General features: G+C 42.2%; 1 protein-coding gene across 3 annotated transcripts in view; it reads left to right on the top strand.

Annotated features, from left to right (window-relative positions):
- npr1a (natriuretic peptide receptor 1a) overlaps window positions 1-20,252 on the top strand; it is a 29,936-nt gene extending 9,684 nt beyond the window's left edge. For 2 of the 3 annotated variants that reach the window (XM_022205725.2, XM_022205726.2), the window contains exons 3-22: window positions 1,875-2,065; window positions 2,151-2,264; window positions 2,351-2,531; window positions 10,073-10,167; window positions 10,451-10,586; window positions 10,741-10,825; window positions 12,680-12,800; window positions 13,784-13,858; window positions 13,943-14,020; window positions 14,243-14,347; window positions 15,942-16,013; window positions 16,332-16,491; window positions 16,720-16,875; window positions 17,657-17,825; window positions 17,956-18,102; window positions 18,228-18,351; window positions 18,631-18,699; window positions 18,937-19,111; window positions 19,446-19,544; window positions 19,901-20,252. In XM_022205725.2, coding sequence (XP_022061417.1) covers window positions 1,875-2,065; window positions 2,151-2,264; window positions 2,351-2,531; window positions 10,073-10,167; window positions 10,451-10,586; window positions 10,741-10,825; window positions 12,680-12,800; window positions 13,784-13,858; window positions 13,943-14,020; window positions 14,243-14,347; window positions 15,942-16,013; window positions 16,332-16,491; window positions 16,720-16,875; window positions 17,657-17,825; window positions 17,956-18,102; window positions 18,228-18,351; window positions 18,631-18,699; window positions 18,937-19,111; window positions 19,446-19,544; window positions 19,901-20,046 — 2,498 coding nt within the window. In that variant the 3' untranslated portion in view covers window positions 20,047-20,252. Of the gene's footprint in view, window positions 1-1,874; window positions 2,066-2,150; window positions 2,265-2,350; window positions 2,532-10,072; window positions 10,168-10,450; window positions 10,587-10,740; window positions 10,826-12,679; window positions 12,801-13,783; window positions 13,859-13,942; window positions 14,021-14,242; window positions 14,348-15,941; window positions 16,014-16,331; window positions 16,492-16,719; window positions 16,876-17,656; window positions 17,826-17,955; window positions 18,103-18,227; window positions 18,352-18,630; window positions 18,700-18,936; window positions 19,187-19,445; window positions 19,545-19,900 lie in introns of those variants that run through there. The other variant, XM_051955699.1, reaches the window with a different exon arrangement.
- Window positions 20,253-20,525: the final 273 nt, after the last annotated feature.

Genomic DNA, 20,525 nt, shown 5'->3' with positions numbered 1-20,525 from the left:
GAAGTGAGCCGAATGGTTTCTGAGGGTGTCCAAAGGAGACAGGGCAGGTGAGAGCCTGGACAGATGGAGTCTGGGTAGAGCAGAGATACAGAGACGTTAAAATCTCCAATTTTGCAACGTACCTTTGTAACGACTAGAAAGTACTGACTGGTAATTCAAGTTCGATGATCTGGCAGGGCGTGGAAGGTTCAGCCGGTCTTTATTGCAGCAGGTGTAATCTTGGCGATGAGTTTCAGCTGTCCGGGTCTCATGGGGAGGCTGATCACCTGAGTGGAGACAGCTGAGAGCTGCGCTCTACTCAGGTGCAGCGCTGGGGAGAGAGAAGGGAGGGAGAGAGACAGAGCAGAGCAACAGAGCGAAGTAGACAGCGGGAGACAGATAGGATAGGGTGTTTGGATGCCAGATGGGGAGGACAGGGGGTGAGAAGGGAGCTCTGACACTGTTTTTATTATAACAGTTACATGTATTAGCAGCTCCCATCTCTGGAGGAGAAAATAAGGTCATTTGTGTTGTTGCTGTTTAGCAGCATTCAGTAAGTCGCTGACCAGTATAAATCACGCAAAACAAAGACTTTGACAAGTGTTTTATTTTAAAGGTGGTCTTGCTTTTTTCAGATTTAATCGGTAAAGGCAGAACAATAAGGTAAAGGTGCCAAACCAACCAGTTGTGGAGTTTTTTTTGTGTGTGTCGGCTAGTTTATTTAGCTGTTGGTGAAAGAGTTTTTCCAGTCATCTGCACTGTGATGAGAAAAAAGACAAACATGCTCTAGGAAAAAAGGGTGCCATTCATATGTGTAATTATTGTATTTTCAAGCATCAAATAAGTCTTCACCAGTTGGACACAATGTCAAAGTAAATGTCCTCTAAGAAAACTAATGAAATACATTTATTATTAGTAAGCCCTGGAGGCAGTAAGTTGAACCTAGTTACACAATAACAGCTAGTAAGAAGGAAAGTGAAGACTTCACAGAGATTATTTTCTATCGGCTAAAAACTTTGGACAGTTTTGTTTCACAAAGACCAGAGTCCACAAACCTAAAAACAGAAGTTTGTTGAGTTCTCAGAAACTGTGTGAGTGGAGGAGATGCAACAAACTGAAGATCAGGATGCAAAGAAACACAATCTGTTGATGTGTATTAGACTGAACCACTGCTGGCACATTACAACAACAAAACAAAACAACTACAATGAGATGCAAAATGACTAAACACAACAAGACACAAACTGATAGAAAATTACTTCTAACACAAAATAACAAAGAGATAAAAACAACCACAGATGTCTTTCTGTATCTCTTTGTGTGTCTTTATGTCTCTTTATGTCTCTTTGTGTGTCTTTGTGTGTCTTTGTTTGTCTTTGTGTTTCTTTATGTGTCTTTGTGTCTCTTAGTGTGTCTTTGTGTGTTTTTATGTGTCTATATGTCTCTTTGTGTGTCTTTGTATGTCTTTGTTTGTCTTTGTGTTTCTTTTTGTCTCTTTGTGTGTCTTTATGTCTCTTTGTGTGTCTTTATGTCTTTGTGTCTCTTTGTATCTCTTTATGTCTCTGTGTCTTATGTCTCTGTGTCTCTTTGTGTCTTGTGTCTCTTTTTGTGTCTTTGTGTCTCTTTGTGTCTCTTTGTATGTCTTTATGTCTCTTTGTGCACCTCTGTGTCTTTATGTGTGTCTCTGTGTCTCTTTGTCTGTCTTTGTCTCTTTGTGTGTCTCTGTGTCTCTTTGTGTGTCTCTGTGTCTCTTTTTGTGTCTTTGTGGCAGATACTTTTATTAAACTTCACCTGTAAACATTTTTATCTGAGAAGCTGCTGAAGTGGCAGCAGGTGGTGGTGATGCATTCACTGACACCTGTCTGACCTGTCTCATCTGTCCTGTTCTTCTTCAGTGGTGTATGTGTGCTGCCCCTGGGAGATCTTCAGGACTCTGATGGTCCACATGTGGAAGGAGGCGGTGCCGTTGGAGGACTACGTCTTTTTCTTCATTGATCTGTTTGCGGAGGGTTTGGGTGGCAGCGGTCCGGTCCAGCCGTGGTTCCGAGGGGACGCGGACGACCACGCTGCCCGACTCGCCTTCAGGGTGAGATGCCTTTTCCTGCTGCTCTGTGGTAAAGTGATCAGATTGATTGATGTATTATTGATTAGTCATGTGCTTGTGCTGTCAGAGCGTGAAGGTGGTGACCTACCTGGAGCCTCAGAATCCAGAATATCTTCAGTTTGTTGAAACTCTGAAGAATGACGCAAAGAGAATGTTCAACTTCACCATCAAAGACTCTCTGGTACAGATATTGATCTTGATTGATTAACTGAAGTCTGAGTAATTGATCATAAAGAACAAACAGCAGACTGTCTGTGTCCCCAACAGTACAACCTGATCGCCGGAGGTTTCTACGACGGAGTGATGCTGTACTCTCAGGCTCTGAATGAGACCCTGAGCCAGCAGAGACCAAGACCAGGACTAGGACCAGGACCAGGAGGTCAGGGGAAAGTTCAGAGGCCCCGAGGAGACGTTGTGACCCGCCGGATGTGGAACAGGACATTCCCAGGTGCGGACAAATGTTTGTCCTTTCTCATGGAAACATTTCAGGGTCATATGGGAATGTGTGGGCAGGCATCAGCCAATCAGAGCACAGAGCTGCTTTAAAAATATTATGATTTATTAGAGAACCACCAAAATCAGAAATATCTATGTGAGTATATAAATATATATACACACAGAGAAAAAGTACAGCAGCACGCGTTCTGAATCATTCTTTATAAAACCAATAAAATCAGATCAAAGTTCCCCCAGAACCTCCTCAGAACCAGCTGATTCTTTATCTCCAGTAACTTTGGTTAATGATCAGAGTTCTACCTTCATACTGTGAATATTTCCAGAGTTCCAGGTCATTCAAGTCCATAGAGGTGGGTCCAGATTTATCACTTTTTAATGGTCTTTTTCCATCATTTCTGGGCCTCAGAACGTCATAAGTCCAGCAGATAGACACAGGACATTATAGGAGGAAAAATGCATTTGACTTCTGATGAAAAGAAAAAAATGACAAGATTAGTTTTACATCTCTTCAAGTGTCACAGTCTAAACATGAAACCAGGTTTCTGTTCATTTTTTCTGTAACCAACATTGAGCATTAATATTATGGGATGTATCAACGTTTAAACCGTAAACCTGCAGCAGGTTCATGTGTGTGACATAGAATCATAGAAACAATCATTGGTACCCTGGCTGTGTTTCTGTTTTCTAATAATTCACCAGAGAAAACTTTAACCCTTTGATGTACAATGTGGGTCAAGAGATACTCCTTTGTCCATTGGATTTGGGTCACTTTTGACCCATGTTGTAAATCCAAGTTAAAAAAGTGCATTCTGGGTAAACTTTGAAGTTTCATATCAGCATGTGTGATAGGTGGTTTGTCAGAACAAGTTCTAGACAACGAAAGGCTCATTTTATACACAGAAGATGCCAGGATCATCTTGTATCCTCATGAATTAGAAAAAGGATTTTGCCACAGAAGGAATAATGTCAGATTTGATCTTATATATAATGTTCTCTACAGAGTAACACAGCTGCAGGTTCTGCAGGAACCACAGTAAAAGTACACAGTTCTGACGGTAATGTACTGCATGACTGTCTGATGCCGCAGTTTAAAATTCTCAGTCGGTAAGCAGCTTCTCGTGGTTGTGCTGTGATTCTACAGGGAGTTAGCTTGTTAGCGTCGCACTACAGAGGAAATTTGTATCAGCTGCCTGTTACGCTGGGAACACTGGGAACACTGGGAACAGGAAGACAGGACGCATGAGACTGAAACTACCAGCCATGACCGGAAAACCACACCGAGCACAAACACATCAATCAAACTGAGCTGACACACAGAGGAAACTTAAAGGGACAGCTGGCATTTTCACTGTCAGGTCTGGAGGCCTGGTTTAAAACTCATTTTACACTGGTCATATTTTGGTCTTATTTTGGTCTACTGCTGTTCTTACTCCGGTCTTATACTTTAGAGATGATAGTTATGGGGGCCACTCACATGATCCCTTTCAGGTGTGATTGACTTTTCTCTTGGTTCAGTTCTGGTTCTAGTTCTGATCCATGTGGACTCTGAACCTGGTGCAAGCAGGATGTCGTCTGTCAGCGTCAGGAAAAAGTGTGAAAACAGACATGCTCTTCAGTTAGACAAATGCTCTTCAGTTTATTTTCTTCTTCATCAAAATGCTGACAGTGTAGCAAGGCAGGAAGGGGAAGGAACAGGTTTAGAATGGGCTTAGACCAGCTTTAGACTAGGTTTAGACTGGTTTTAGTCTGGTTTTGGATTGGTTTTAGTCTTGGTTTAGACTGGAACTAGTTTCTAACTTGGTTTTGGACTGACAGTACCACATTTTCTAGTTTGCTTTAAACTTTTTCAAATTTGTGCCACATTTGGCAGGAGACCTACTAAAGTCTGGTCTGAGACTTTACACCACAAAGTTTCTGTTTCTGGTCCTACTCTGATGTAGAGACTTCTTTTATAATTGAACTTGTTAGTTTGAAAATGGTCCAAGTGACAAATCAGAGCTCAGATGATCTGGCAACCATTTCTTCTTCTCAGGCTGCCAGAGTCTTTCAGATCTCAGTAAACATTTCTAACCTGAAAGTCCAAAAACAGCAGCTAATCTTTGTTGAGTTGGTTTGGACCTTCAGCCTGAAGCCCCTTTTTCTTATTTCATCACAAAACAAAAACAAAGAAAGACAAACTGCTGGACAAACACCAGGGACAGACGATGATCCATCATCATCAAAGTTCAAACCGACTATAAAAACGTCTCCATCCGTCGGCTGCACATGATTTAAACTCTAATACAAATAAAGTTTCTGTTGTTTTAGTTCATGAGACCTTTGAAAGACAAACAGGCGAGGAGTTTCATCATGTGTATGGACAAACAGAACCAGACTGAAGCCATCAAACTGTTAGAGACACATCACTGAGGGTCCATAAACTCTTAAGATGCCGAGACAGGACCAAACGAGACAAGATGGAGACCAGAACCAGACAAGATTGGATCAACAGAACCAGAAGAGATGGGAAAACAGAAAATCACAACAAAACAATGAGACAAGATGTCCTGCTGGCCCATGTCTTCTGCTGGCCCTCTAGTTTCTTGCCAAACAATGACAAGACAAATGTAGATGAAGACAAGTCAGGACTACTAGAGACAAAAAAAGAGAACAGAATGAGACATTATAGGACAGAAGACAAGGAGCGATAGGACACAAGAGAAACCAGCAAGACAGACAGGACAGAATCAAAAGGACAAAACAACACTGTGTTCCGCGGATTCACCTTTTCAACAAGAAAAATGTCCCCAAAAATACTGCAAGCACAAAAGACTGGCTGTACGTCAAAACAGAAAAGGACAGAAGACAAGAAACAAAAGACAAAGTCCCCAGGTGGCATTTACAAGATACCAACAAAAAAAACTGGACAGACAGACTGAGAAAATAGAGAAAGGACAAGAAAAAAACAGAGCAGTATGAAGACACTGACAAAACAAAGTGGGTTCTGTTCCCGTCTGGGTCTTTGATGTCCATTAAAAACAGATTATCCCTCAAAAACAGAAGAGGACAGAACAAAGAAAAACACAGAAGACACTAAAGATGAGACAGAACAGATATGTACGAGAGAACAGAGACAGGACGAACCAGGACAGACCATGAGTCAGAACCGACCAGGATGGAGGACGAGTCCAGGTGTTGTCCATCACAGGACGCTGACAGCTGGACGCAGCTGGAGACGAACCCTAATCCGATCAGTTTCACTGCTGCTGTGAGGACGTGAATCTGTTTAAGCATAAAGACGTGAATCTGTTTACAACATGAGGATGAAGATGGCTCGTCGTCCTCTCACATCTTCTTAATAAAGTTTCATGTGAAGAAAACGGAAGACGTTAGTGTTACCAAGAACATAAACAGAAAAACTGCTGCAGTTCTATAGAGAAGTGACTCTGAATTATTCAGGTTTTATTTTATCTGCAGATCTGAACTCAGTTTATCTGTTTCACTCAAACTGTGTCTGATTTGTCTTATGTTGAAGATTTAAAGCTTCTTTCAGAAATGATTCTGGTCTGAACTCCAACATTCGACTGTTTCAGGACAAACACGGGCTGTAAATAATGGTTTATTAGGGTATTGGTGTTTATTGATCAATGAATCTGACTGAGAGTTTCATTAGTCTTATGTTCCCCTCAATGACCTATGAGCTTCCAGTGGACCATCACAAGCCACTGCAGTAAACTGGTTTTACACTGGTTTTATAGTGGTTTTACACTGGTTTTTACACCGGTTTAGACTGGTTTCACACTGGTGTTACACTGTTTTACACTGGTTCAAATTGTTTTGGAGATGCACGTTTTTACCTGGTTTTAAACTGACTAACCATGACGATTTAACATCTAAATTTTAAAATTCGACCTCAAAACCAGGATCAGCTGGAAACACATTCAGTCTCATTTCTCTCTCTTTCTCTCTCTCTCTCTCCATTTGTGTGTGTGTGTGTGTGTGTGTGTGTGTGTGTGTGTGTGTGTGTGTGTGTACACGTGTGCATGTGTTGATGGTGCAGATAAACAGGCTGCTCTGTCTTCTCTTTATTAAATTGAGCTGCTTTTAACCAACAACACACTGAGACAGTCAGCAGCCATCAATCACTGAGCATGTGCGTCAGAGGGATGGATGGATGGATGCATGGATGGATGGATAGATAAATAGATAGATGGATGGATGGAGGGATGGATGGAGATGAAAAATGAAGAAAAATATTCAAACCCTGAAACCTCCTGGCATGTTTGAATAGAATAGAATAGAATAGAATAGATTAACTTTATTCATCTCCGAAGAGAAATTCAATATCATGTTATCCTTAAAAATGTATCCTTAAAAATATCCTTAAAAATCATGTCATCCTTAAAAAAGTCATCAGATATCCAAATTTATCATCCAGAAACTGCAAAAACAGATTCTTCAGATTGTCAGCTTTTACATAGTCCTTGCATATATCATGTAGTTTATTGTCTCCTATATGAAGGTTCCTCTTGTTCTTCTTGTCTATATGCTATACTGTTGTTTTTTTTAGATGCTATTTTTGACTTCACGAAGGTCCAGTTGAGAGAGCCACAGGTTTTCACTGCTTTACTAATGTGTGAGTTCATTTCCTTTTCCCTTTGCGTTGGACGTTCTCAGCCCGGTTCTGTAAGGTTCTAATGAAGCCAGCTGATGTTCCAGTGGGTGGTGGGAATCAAACAGCAGATGTTGGTCTGTTTTCCGCAGACGTCATTGTTGAGACTTCGTCCAAAAAGACAGTTTGTTCTCCCGTCCTCCATGAGAACCTGATACTTTTGTCAGACTGTTCTGTGAAGGTTCTAGTGTTGTACAGTTCTGAGTGGAGGCAGGTGTTCTGCAAAGTTACAGGTGTTCTACAGTGTTGCCGGTGTTCTACAGTTTCCTCCTTCTGTGTCTTTGGACGTCCACATATACGGTTATGTGTGGTCATTACAAGTTCATGTAAACTTTAGTTCAAGACTGTTTATGTCGACCGAATGACCAACACACTGCTAACGTCAGTCCCACTCTGCTGACCACGAACACTCTGTTTACCTGCAGACAGTGTTGCCTTACGGTTACAGCTGTCAGTCAGTCAAAAACAAAATTTCTGCTAAATTGCAGTAATTAGTCCTCATAATGTTACTGATTTTAAAGATAAACAAAATACAGGTAGTTTGGAGTCAGCTGTTTTGGTCTTTCTGGGCTACGTTTGTGTTTCTTTGCAGACATTTTGCATCTCGTTGTCCTTCTGTGTGTCTACTGGGTGGTTTTATCTGCTTGTGTAGAAATTACTCGTGGGACAAGTGTAATAAATGTATCTAATTAATTAGAGGATTTGTAATTAATTAATCGCTATAATAACATTTATGTGAATATATATCAATATTTGACATAATAAGCAAGGTTTATCATTCCAGATGAATTTTGGTTGACGACTGAATCGATAAACAGACATATACGTGAACTTAAACAGCAAAAAAATTTATGGTTCATTGAGATTTATCTGCATTTTTCATCTGTCTACTACATTCACAGATTCCTGCAAACTCAAAGTCCAATTATAGCGATTATATTCAACATTTTAAGACTTTGTGTAAACTCAGGCATTTTCAATGCCCTGAAAAGTGGAAAAGTGGTCTATTATGGGCTTGCTGCACCGTTCGCCGGTACCAGAGCTGTCATAGCTAAACATATGGTGTGTCGCTCCGGGGCTCATTTGCATAAATTAGTTTCATTTATGCAAATGCAGCACAGCGAGCAGAGGTCTGATGCATCTCGAAAGTTTCGTGGACAGAGGACAGATTCAGCAGCTTATTTCTCGCCTCAAATGCCTTTAGAAATACTTTTTGTTGAACAGTTTTCGGAATAAAAGAGAGTTTGCTACGAAGCTGCCATGTTGGTCCGACGCATCTACCAGACTGAAGGTCTGAAGGCCTGTCATGTGATTTAAAGCAAAACTTGTGCACTGATTCAGTCAGTGAGTCCTGTGGATCTTCATCATGGCTGCAAGCAGACTTTAGGTTCTTTACCGCCACCTACTGGGCTGGAGTGTGCATCAGCGTGACCAGTGTACCAGAAATTAAGGAACTGAGAAAGGTGTGATTATGTACATTATTTTTCCACATTTTTTTCTGTCATTAATTAATCGTAAGTAGCGCCTTAAAGTCCCAGCCCTAGTAGAAATGTCATCTGTTTGTGGTTATGTTGTGTCTCTTTTTATTTGTCCATTTGTGCCTCTTCTGTGTCTCTTGGTGTTCCTTCTGAGAATTTTTGTGTCTTTGCTGTTGTTTTATCTCTTCAACATATTTTCAGTTGATTTGGATCCGATTCCCAGTTAACGCTCAATAAACGCTCAGTAAACGTTCAGCCTTGAACCAGTTCAAAGCTGAGTAATCGTGTGGGTGTTCACAGATGATCTCTTCTTTCAGAATTAATGGATAACTCCAGAAGACTTTTGAAGGTTAGAGTAGAGATATCAGAACCCAGAGTTGAACTTATTTTTTTCGGGAATCAGAGGTTAAATCTGTCTGACTGAGCGACACTGCCCACTGGTGGAGCATCAGAATGTAAAATGTTTCCTCTATCAGTTTAATAATAAAATAAAATCTGCTGGTCTGACTCACAAACAGCTTTAACAGTTCATTAATGATCCAAACAGCTGAGTACACTTTCTGTTGGTCAGTCAGCTTATTGTTCTTTCAGAACACGGGGGTTCTGATGTTGTTTCAGTAACAAGCTTGTTTAGTTTTCTGTGACAGAAACTCTGATGATCATCAGCAGGAAACCAGCTGCAGGTTCGTTGATTGGTTCCATAAATTGATGTCCTGAAGCTTCAGTGATGCAGAGTTTCATCCTGCAGCAGCTTCATATGGTTAAGTGAGACAAAAAATAAATATCTGAGTTTTATAGATTCACCTTCATACATATTTAAATAAATACACACATCTGTGTTTATGCGTGTTTAGAGACATAAAAATGAGACTGTGTTCTAATTTAGTGATTTCAAAGTGAAGAAAAGAACAAAACTAACATTTTTCTTAAAGGGAATTTGTTTTTGTAAACAAGTTGCTGCTGATTGAATCTGTCAGTTATTTTAATTATTATTGATTTGAAAATTTTTGAATTCACTTGGATTTAACCTCCTTTTTGTTGGTTGTGTCTCTACTGAGACAACAGTTGACGGAATTTTTAGTCCTGAGATGATAATAAATGCAGATGAAATTAATCTATGCAGAGGACAGATGTGTGAATCCACAAAAACTAAATATCCAACAGAAACAGGTCACAAAAGACTAAAGAGCCTTCAAATCAGCTCAGAAAACTGTTTTTCATTTTCTTTAGTCAACAAAAACAACAAAAGGTTTATTCATAAAAAGCATTTTATCCGACAGTCACACAGCTAAAGACAGAGAGCAGAGGTTGGCATCCAGATGTTTTTAAACAGAGGTTTGTGTTGAGGTGTTTTTGCAACCAGATGTTTGTGTCCAGATGTTTACATCTTGTGTAACTCTGCAGGTGTGATGGGGATGGTGGAGATGGACGAGTTCGGGGACAGACAGATAGACTTCGCTGTGTGGGACATGACGGATGTCGACTCTGGAGAGTTTCAGGTAAAACACCTGACTCATGATGTCATCAGAGAGACGAAGTAAAAACTTTTAAGCTTTAAGAGCTGCAGAGCTGCAGCTAGCAGTTGTTTTCTGGATGAATCGATCAGATGTTTGGTCTAAAATGTCAGACAATGGTCAAAAATGTGGATCCGTGTTTCCTCAAGAGTGTGTGTGTGTGTGTGTGTGTGTGTGTGTGTGTGTGTGTGTGTGTGTGTGTGTGTGTGTGTGTGTGTGTGTGTGTGTGTGTGTGTGTGTGTGTGTGTGTGTGTGTGTGTGTGTTCAGGTGGTGTGTGTCTATAACAGCAGCATGAAGCAGCTGCTGATGCAGGAAGGTCTGAGCTTCCAGTGGCCTGGAGGTTCTCCACCCACTGACATCCCAGAATGTGGCTTCAAGAACGAGAACCCAGCCTGCCACGCACGTACGCACAACCACAGACACACATTTAGTCACTGTGAGGACCTCACTTTCACAACAACTGTGAATGGTCCTCACAAAGACACTAAACATGTACAACAAAGAGTGTAGACATTTCTTTCTCTCTGTCCTCATGGGGACATTCTTCTCCATCTCAGGTACAGTTACAATGCATCAGATGGTTTCCATGGTGATCTGCTTCGTGTTTGTCATCATTATCACCATCACCGTGTTCATCTACAGGTGAGAAACGCACACACGCGCACACACACACACACACGCGCGCGCGCACACACACACACACACACACACACACACACACACACACACACACACACACACACACACACACACAGAGTCATGCCTGGGCTTCTATACTTGTGAGCCTCACTGAGACTTTGTCCCAAACTGAGAATATTTAGGACCATAATTGGTCCACACAAATGTAGACTACAGGAGCACACACACATTTTTTTTTTAGTAATTTTAACTCTCACTACCCCTCTGTCTGTCTGTTTCATTTTTATTTATGTGTTTCATTTTTATCTGTCTGTTCTCGTCTGTTTTCGTCGCCTTCTGTCTGGTTGATGATAGAGAGATCACAGCGAGGCCCAGGATGAAGGACGGACGTAGATAAAAACAGATAAACAAAGCCGTCGTCTTCTTTCCTTTTATGATTAATAAATGTTTTGCTTTGTGTAGTTTTCTGTTCTGCTGTTTACAGTTAATGTGCAGGAACTTTGGGATTATTGAGCCATGCATCTCTCAATACATCAACACTCTGAGTGAACAGTGAAGTCAACAGCTTCCTCCAAGGATGAACTGAGCTGCTGGAAGACCCTGGCTGGAACACTTCAGTTTAACAGACTCTGGTCTGAAGTTCATTGATCAAAGTGCTGATATATTGATAATATAAGCCAAACCCAGATTACTTAATCTGCTTTTAATAAACTCAGCTGTGGAAAAAATCTTCATTTCCAATGTTCATTAAAGTGGTTTTACCTGAAGTTTACTTAAAAGGTCTTTTAGGGTGTTTGAGACATGAAACCGTCTCCATGACGACAAGATGACATGAGAACAGATAGAAGCCTCAGATTATCTGCTGCCTCTTTTTACCTCTTTAAAAGACATTCAATAGTTAGAACTATATATTTATTTACCCCCCTATATGCTCTCTATACTGCTCTATAAACTCTTTTTACCCCCCTAAAAGCCCTTTATACTCTTCTCTAAGCCCTTACTACCCCCAAAAGCCCTTTATACGCCTCTATAAGCTCTTATTACCCCTCTATAAGCCCTTATTACCCTCTATAAGCCCTTATTACCCCTCTATAAGCCCTTTATACCCCTCTATAAGCATATACGCCCCTCTATATGCTCTTTATACCCCTCTATAAGCAATTTATACCCCTCTATAAGCCATATATGCCCCTCTATATGCTCTTTATACCCCTCTATAAGCCCTTTATAACCCTCTATAAGCCATATATGCCCCTCTATATGCTCTTTATACCCCTCTATATGCTCTTTATACCCCTCTATAAGCCCTTTATACTCCTCTATAAGCCCTTTATACCCCTCTATAAGCCCTTTATACCCCTCTATAAGCACTTTATACCTCTCTGTAACCCCTTTAAACCCCTCTATAATCTCTTTAGACCCCTCTATAAGCCCTTTAAACTCTCTATAATTTCTTTAAATCCCTCTATAAGCGCTTTAAACCCTATATAAGCCCTTTATACTCCTCTATAGGTCCTTTAAACCCCCCTATAATCCCTTTAAACCTCTCTATAAATGCTTTAAATCCCTCTATAATCCCTTTATACCCCTCTATAAGCCCTTTATACCCCTCTTTAAGCCCTTTATACCCCTCTATAAGCCCTTTAAACCCCTGTATAATCCCTTTAGACCCTTCTATAAGCCTTTTAAACCCCTCTCTCAGGATGTGGTTAATAGAATCAGCTGCAGAAAACAAGTTTATTTCAGCTCAGAGTTCATCCACAGATTGAAGGTTTGACACACACACGCACGCACGCACGCACGCACGCACGCATGCACACACACATACATATACTTGTGTTGCTGTGTATTGAACAGGAAGTTGAAGCTGGAGAGCGAGCTGGCGGCTCAGTTGTGGAGAGTTTGTTGGGACGACGTCCAGATGAGTAACCTGGATAAAGTCCTGAGGAGAGCCTGCAGCAGACTCACCATGTCTCTGGTAACACTCAGCTCATAACACTCTGAACACACACTGGCGTTAATGCGGTTTATTTATAAATCCTGCTTTGAACCTCTGTACCCCAAAACCCACCAGCAGGTTGAACAGTCATGTTACCTTCATTAAATCTCCAAAAAATAAACAGTTTGCACTTATAAGATCATGAAACAACAGAAACGTTTTACCTCCTGGTCTGATTCTCCATGACTGACTGAGCTGTAACCGATCGGAGCAAGTTGTTGGAAGATACATTCAGCACAGTGAAACATATTTATACAGCTGATTAGCAGAGTAGAGAGAGAAGTCTGGAGAGGAAACATGGAGACAGTTTAGTATCCACAGTATGTGGAGACAACCTTAATTCCAGAGTTTAAACATCTGTGGACACATGTTGGACATGATGATTCCTGGATTTTTTACTTTTGTAAAATAAATAGTCAATAAAATGTTTCAGTTTTCCTGATTTCCATCATTCTGAGTCCTACTGACAGATACCATTTATGAGTTCTCTCTCCTTCTTCATGTTGTTCTGCTTCCATAGAGCTGCAGGACTTTAGATTTCAGTGAAAAATGAACCACAGTGAGAAAATGAGACAGGAGGAGAAAACATGCAGAAACAGGCTGGAGTTCAGAGGATTAATGTCCAGTGTTTCCCTGCAGATGAACAGTGAATTTATCCACATTTAATGGTTTAGTGTCTCCTTCACTGGAACCTGTTGATCACAGTACTGTGGTGTTAAACTACAAGATCTTTAGAGTTAAATATAAGAACATAAAATCAGATCATTATTGCGAAGTGCGCTTCCTATCTGTTTTTATCAGCCGGTTTGGCTCAATGCAGTCATTTGATTCTGGACTGTCTGGATTCTTCTGGATGATTCTCTGATAGAATCCAACCTGCTGCGTAACAGATGAATAATTCCTCCGACTGCATGGATCTGTGAGGAACCTTATAGTTTACTGACTGATGAATTGCTCTGCAGAAAGGATCCAACTACGGCTCCCTGATGACCATGGAGGGAAACTTCCAGATCTACACCAAAACTGGATACTACAAGGTGTGACAGCTGACACCGACAGTCTGAACACATGGTGCTGTTTGATGATAACGCTGAGTCTTGATGCTGGTTTGTCTCATGCAGGGAAACCTGGCAGCCATCAAGTACATCAACAAGAAGCGCATCGAATTGACCCGGAAGGTTCTATTTGAACTGAAGCATGTAAGAACATCATCAGAGAACTCTTCCTGAGAGTCTTACAGAACAAACTACCTGCTGACCAATCCACTGACCAGCCAACTTACTCACTTAATCTGCAGACCAACCCACTAACCTACCTACTTATCTACCCACTGACCCGTCCCCCTGGCTGCCTGCTGAATCAAGTTTTTGGTTGTCTGTGGTTTTGTTAGATTTGAATAAACAGCTTTTGTGTTTCTGCAGATGCGAGATGTTCAGAATGAACACCTGACCCGCTTCATCGGCGCCTGTTTGGACCCACCCAACATGTGTGTCATCACCGAATACTGTCCAAGAGGCAGCCTTCAGGTACACCCAGCCCTGCACCATCTGCAAAGTATACCCTCTATCAGTGATCAGTACTGCTCTCGCAGTGATCAATAACTTCTGTCAGTAATCATTACCCTCCATCAGTGGTCAGTACTGCTCTATCAGTGATCTATACTTTCTATCAGTGATCAGTACTCTCTGTCAGTAAATAACACTGCTCTATCAATAATCAATACCACTATATCAATAATCAATACCCGTGTCAGCCCTCTAGCAGCCATATAAACACATCTGCACACACCAGTATACCAGTAAAACCAGTATGTTTCACTGTCAGCTGCAGCTTCAGTCCTCCACCTCTCAGATATAGTTATCTGTCAGCACTGTCACCTAGCAACCTGCCATCACGGTAACCTAGCAACCTGCCAGCACAGTAACTTAGCAACATGAGGAGACATGATGCAGCTGTAGGTGGACGTGGGCTGGAGACCTTTATACTGTTTAACAAACTGCAGCTCACAGTTAGTTTATCCTGAGAGGAGGACGGTGTTTCCATGGAGATGAGGCCGAGAGCAGAGAGAATAAATGTCCTCACAGTGAAAACATGTCTTCACAGTGTAGAAATGTCCTCACAGTGAAGTCATGTCCTCACAGTGTAGAAATGTCCTCACAGTGTAGAAATGTCCTCACAGTGTAGAAATGTCCTCACAGTGAAGTCATGTCCTCACAGTGTAGAAATGTCCTCACAGTGTAGAAATGTCCTCACAGTGAAGTCATGTCCTCACAGTGAAGTCATGTCCTCACAGTGTAGAAATGTCCTCACAGTGAAGTCATGTCCTCACAGTGTAGAAATGTCCTCACAGTGTAGAAATGTCCTCACAGTGAAAACCATAGACTGTATATATAGTGAACGTAGCATCTGGCTCCAGAATTGAAGCCAACCCGGAAGTGTCAAAAACTTGCAATATCACGCCGTCCGCTAGGGTTGGCTCCAAGAAGCTTTTTCTCCATAGACCCCAATTCATTTTTGGAGAAAATAAAATTTGATAGACTGATTTTCTACAGCTCAGGATTTTTTCCCCGTTAATTTTCATGGTCAAAATGAGAGATCAGGTGGCCGATCTTAAAATAAATCAATACTGAATTTTAAATAAATCGTTAAAGTTGGCGGAGCCAGGGGGCGTGGCTATACTTGATAGACAGCAACAGAAGCCTCTGTGGTAAAACGTGGGCGGGATAAGAGAGTCCTCAGCCAATCCTGCCCCTAGTTGCTCTCTGGTCCAGTCTGTTTGATGACGCTTTTTATGTCACTGGCTCCAAAAAATCCAAAACGGCGACCAGGAAGTAGCAAAATCCGGGCTTCATTTTCTCGGCGTTGAAACCAACGGGTGACGTCACGGTTAGTTTACGCCTGGTGAAAACATGTCTTCACAGTGTAGAAATGTCCTCACTGTGTAGAAATGTCCTCACAGTGAAGTCATGTTCTCACAGTGAAGACATGTCCTCACAGTGAAGACATGTCCTCACAGTGCAGAAATGTCCTCACAGTGTAAAAATGTCCTCACAGTGTAAAAATGTCCTCACAGTGAAGACATGTCCTCACAGTATAAAAATGTCTGTCTTTGTCTTCCAGGACTTAATGGAAAGCGACAGCATCACACTGGATTGGATGTTTAGATACTCTCTCATCAATGATATCGTCAAGGTAACAAGCTTTCAGTCAGAATGGGGGCAGGGCACAGTGTGATGGGCGGAGCCATAGAGGACAGAACCTGTCAGTCAGAATATGTGGATGTGGGCAGGGCCTCCCATGTCTGTCATTTCAGTTTCAGTTTGTTTTATTCTGTTTCTACTTTATTATTGTTCTGTTTACATCCACTGCGTCAGTTTCACCCCAACAAAAACAAACAAACCAACCAACCAACAAACAGACAGCAGCAGGGAGTCAACTGGCTGTCTCCATGTTTTTGTTTTTATCATTTGTGACCTGTGTGTGTTTACTTCATTGTTTGTTTTCCTCCAGGGGATGGCGTTCATCCACAACAGTGTCATCGTCTCCCACGGCAACCTGAAGTCATCCAACTGTGTGGTGGACAGTCGCTTCGTGCTCAAAATCACCGACTATGGACTGCAGAGTCTGAGGACAAGCAGCTGTCCTGAAGACACACACGCCTACTACGCACGTACGCACACACACACACGCACACACACACACACACACACACACACACACACACACACACACACACACACACACACACACACACACACACACACACACACACACACACACACTATTATTATTATTATTGTTGTTGTTTTGTCTTTAGTGACTATTTTCTGTCACAGTTTTCGGGATTAAAATCACCAGTGGTCTGTCTATAATCAATATATTGATTATTGGTTATCAGGGAAGCTGTGGACAGCTCCAGAGCTGCTGAGGACAGACTGTCCTCCCCTTTGTGGGACTCAGCGGGGGGACGTCTACAGCTTCGGGGTGATTCTGCAGGAGGTGGCTCTGCTCAGAGGAGTTTTCTACTTGGACTCCCAGTCCCTCAGTCCTAAAGGTCAGTGATCAGTCACACGTGAACCTCAGTCTGAACCTGAACCTGAACCTGAACCTGAATCTGAATCTGAATCTGAACTTGAACCTAAAAATGAACTTGAATCTGGATCTGAACTTTAACCTGAACTGAAATCTGTTTCTTGTTGTTGTGTTGATTATTTACATTCCTGCATGGCAGCTGGACATCAGCACATTAAAACATCACTGATCCATCTACTGACACTCGTCTGTCTGAGGAAACAAACCAGAAGTTTGTTGGTTCCACCTCCACAATAGAACCAACAGGTATAACATTGTAGCTCACGTCTCCTTCAGGTGGCGACTAAACCCCTTTGTGGTGTTTTCCGAAGAAAGGTAGAGCATCACATCCCCTCCAGCAGCAGAAACTAGTGGACTCTGGTGTCCTCCATACTGAGGATTGAGTCCTTCAGCAGAAATAAAGGTGGACATACAAAGGACTAAAGGAACCAAACAATGTCAGGAATGAAAGCTGCAGCCTGAATTTAAATATGTAAAATCGACATCTGACATCAAAGACGATACTCTACTGTTATATGTACTGACATAATCTGATTACTTTAGGCTGAGCACAAACAGTGAAGATGTGAACCAAAACAAAGAAAGAACTGAACTGTGGATCAGTTTACAGCTTCAGTCAGAATCTTTAACTTTACAGAAAGACTGAGAATAAAATCCTGCAGAGTGAAGTTTCTTAGTTGATCACATTCAAGTCATTAATTCCATCCTCCTGTCTGTCTGTCTGCCTCTTTGTCTCCCCTCAGAGATCGTCCAGGCGGTGACTCAGGGTGGTGTCCCTCCTCTTCGTCCGTCTCTTTGTGTCCACAGTCACAGTGAGGAGCTTGGTATCCTGATGCAGCGCTGCTGGAGCGAAGAGCCGAGCGACAGACCAGACTTCAACACCATCAAGATCCTGCTGAGGAAGCAGCACAGGTGAGGGGCCAATTCTGCTACAGGTGAGGGACCCCTGTATGACCAGAACCCTCTGAAGGACACTTTACTGCAAAACACTGAGTATCTCTTTTTACCACTCCTGTCTGTCCGTCTGTCTGTCTGTTATCAGAGGTTATGGTTCCAACATCCTGGATAACCTTCTGTCTCGAATGGAGCAGTACGCCAACAACTTGGAGGAGCTGGTGGAGGAAAGAACTCAGGCTTATCATGAAGAGAAACGCAAAGCTGAGGCTCTGCTGTACCAGATACTACCACAGTGAGTACTGCAGTACCACATGTACCACCCTACCAGATGGTGCCACAGTAACAACCCTGCAGTACTACTTCAGGTACTACAGAGCAGTACAGTTTCCAGTACTGTCTTGGTTCTGTTTGTGTCAGTTCTGTAGCGGAGCAGCTGAAACGAGGTGAGACGGTTCAGGCCGAAGCGTTCGACTCCGTCACTATCTACTTCAGCGACATCGTCGGCTTCACCGCAATGTCTGCTGAAAGCACACCGCTGCAGGTCAGTAGAACCCAGCAGAACTGAGAAAACTCTAGATTCTTATCAGAACACATGCAGGTTGTAACCTGTAACTATGCTGCCATCTAGTGGTGTGAGTTCATACTGCAAAACATTTTCTAAGATTTCAAAATCAACTTCGGTTTCTACATACAAATGGGAAAGATGCAACTCAGTTCATCCCAGTAGAACACAGATGCTGGTAGTTAAACACATTAGAACACAGTAAATCGTTTCAGTGAAGTATCAGATATTTACCTGAGCTATGCTTATCACCTGCAGGTTGTGACCCTGTTAAACGATCTGTACACCTGCTTCGATGCCATCATTGACAACTTTGATGTTTACAAGGTAAAGGATTCGTCAACTACTCATGTTGTGCTTTTTGTGCTAAGCTAGGCTACCACTTTTCACCTGTGGCCACTTTCTTTGCTAAGCTTGACTAACACTTTCACCCTGCAGTCTGTCTTTGTGCTAAGCTAAACTAGCACTTTTCCCCTACAGCCAGTCTCTGAGCTTAGCCAGGCTAACTGTGCACCTGTGGCAGGTGTGCATCAGGTGACAGTTTGTGTGTGCTGCCACCTTCAGGTGGAGACGATCGGCGACGCCTACATGGTGGTGTCCGGTCTGCCGGTCAGGAATGGGAAGCTTCATGGGCGGGAAGTCGCCCGGATGTCGCTCGCCCTGCTGGACGCTGTCAAGAGCTTCAGGATGCGACACCGAGCTGAACAGAAACTCCGGCTGCGTATCGGCATCCACAGTGGTACCACAAATCATTGCAGTACTATAAGTACTGCAAAACACTACAGCACTACAACTACCACAAAACACTAAAATAGTAAGAGTACTACCAAACACTATAGTATTACTGCTCTTACAAAGCACTTTGATACCATGTGTACTACAAACCACCACAGTACTACAACTACAACAAAGCTCTGCTGTGTTGCAACTCCTACAAAACACTACAGTACAGCAACTAATACAAAATAGTACAGTACAAGGGATACTAAAAAACACGAAATTACTGGAACAGAACACTGCAGTACTACAGTTTACGACTAACACAGACTGACAGTGTTGTGTGCCGGTCTCAGGTCCAGTGTGTGCCGGTGTGGTCGGGTTGAAGATGCCCAGGTACTGTCTTTTTGGAGACACAGTCAACACAGCGTCACGCATGGAGTCCACTGGAGAGGGTAAGAACCTAGCACTGTGTTCAGAACAACTACCAGGTTCCACGTCCAGAGCCAAACAGAACCTCAGCCAGAGAACACTGCACCAGAAAATATGCCAACACCGACAGAACACAGTGTAACACCGACAGAACACACTGTAACACCGACAGAACACACTGTAGCACCTAGAGAATCACCTGTAACATCTACAGACTACACGGTGACACCGACAGAACACACTGTAACATCTACAGAATTAACTGTAATACCTACAGAACACACTGCAGCCTCCAGAGAGTTCTGGCAACACTTAACTCTTGTTCATCCCTTTGTCATGTGTGACACCATGTGTGATGTCTGATGTCATGTCTCCACAGCTCTAAAGATTCATGTGTCAGAGGCAACTCGTCAGGTTCTGCAGGAGTTCAGTTGCTTCCAGCTGCAGCTCAGAGGAGAGATTGAGGTGAAGGGAAAAGGACGCATGAGGACGTACTGGCTGCTGGGAGAGAATAACAGCAACTGATGGATGTTTGATGGACTGATGGAGGTTTGATGGAGGACTGATGGATTGATGGAGGCCCTTCTTCCCTCTGATTGGATGTTACCTGTGACATCATTTAAAGTGGCAGTACACTGACTGAACTCCACTAAAAACAAACTGACAGAAGAATGTTTCACTGTAAGATAAATTACCTGAAAAAAGTAGCGTAAATAAATAAATGAAGTGTGTTTGTTTTTTCTGTTTGTTTTTCCTAAATTTATGCAGCAAACAGAGATCCACGGAAACAGAAGATCTCACGCAGACACACACACACACACACACTACTAGTCAAAAGTTTGGATTATTTTCTACATTGTAGATTGGTAGTGTCTACAGATACTTTCCCTTATCATAAATATTAATGAGACGTACATGAATATTAATGAGCCGGCTGATGAACGCGCTTTGTGATTGGCTGGTAATCCGACGTACATAAATATTAATGAGCCGGCTTGGTAATC

The sequence above is a fragment of the Acanthochromis polyacanthus genome, chromosome 11 (assembly GCF_021347895.1).
Source record: "Acanthochromis polyacanthus isolate Apoly-LR-REF ecotype Palm Island chromosome 11, KAUST_Apoly_ChrSc, whole genome shotgun sequence".
NCBI lineage: Eukaryota > Metazoa > Chordata > Actinopteri > Pomacentridae > Acanthochromis > Acanthochromis polyacanthus.
This window is presented reverse-complemented; position numbering and strand designations above follow the sequence as displayed.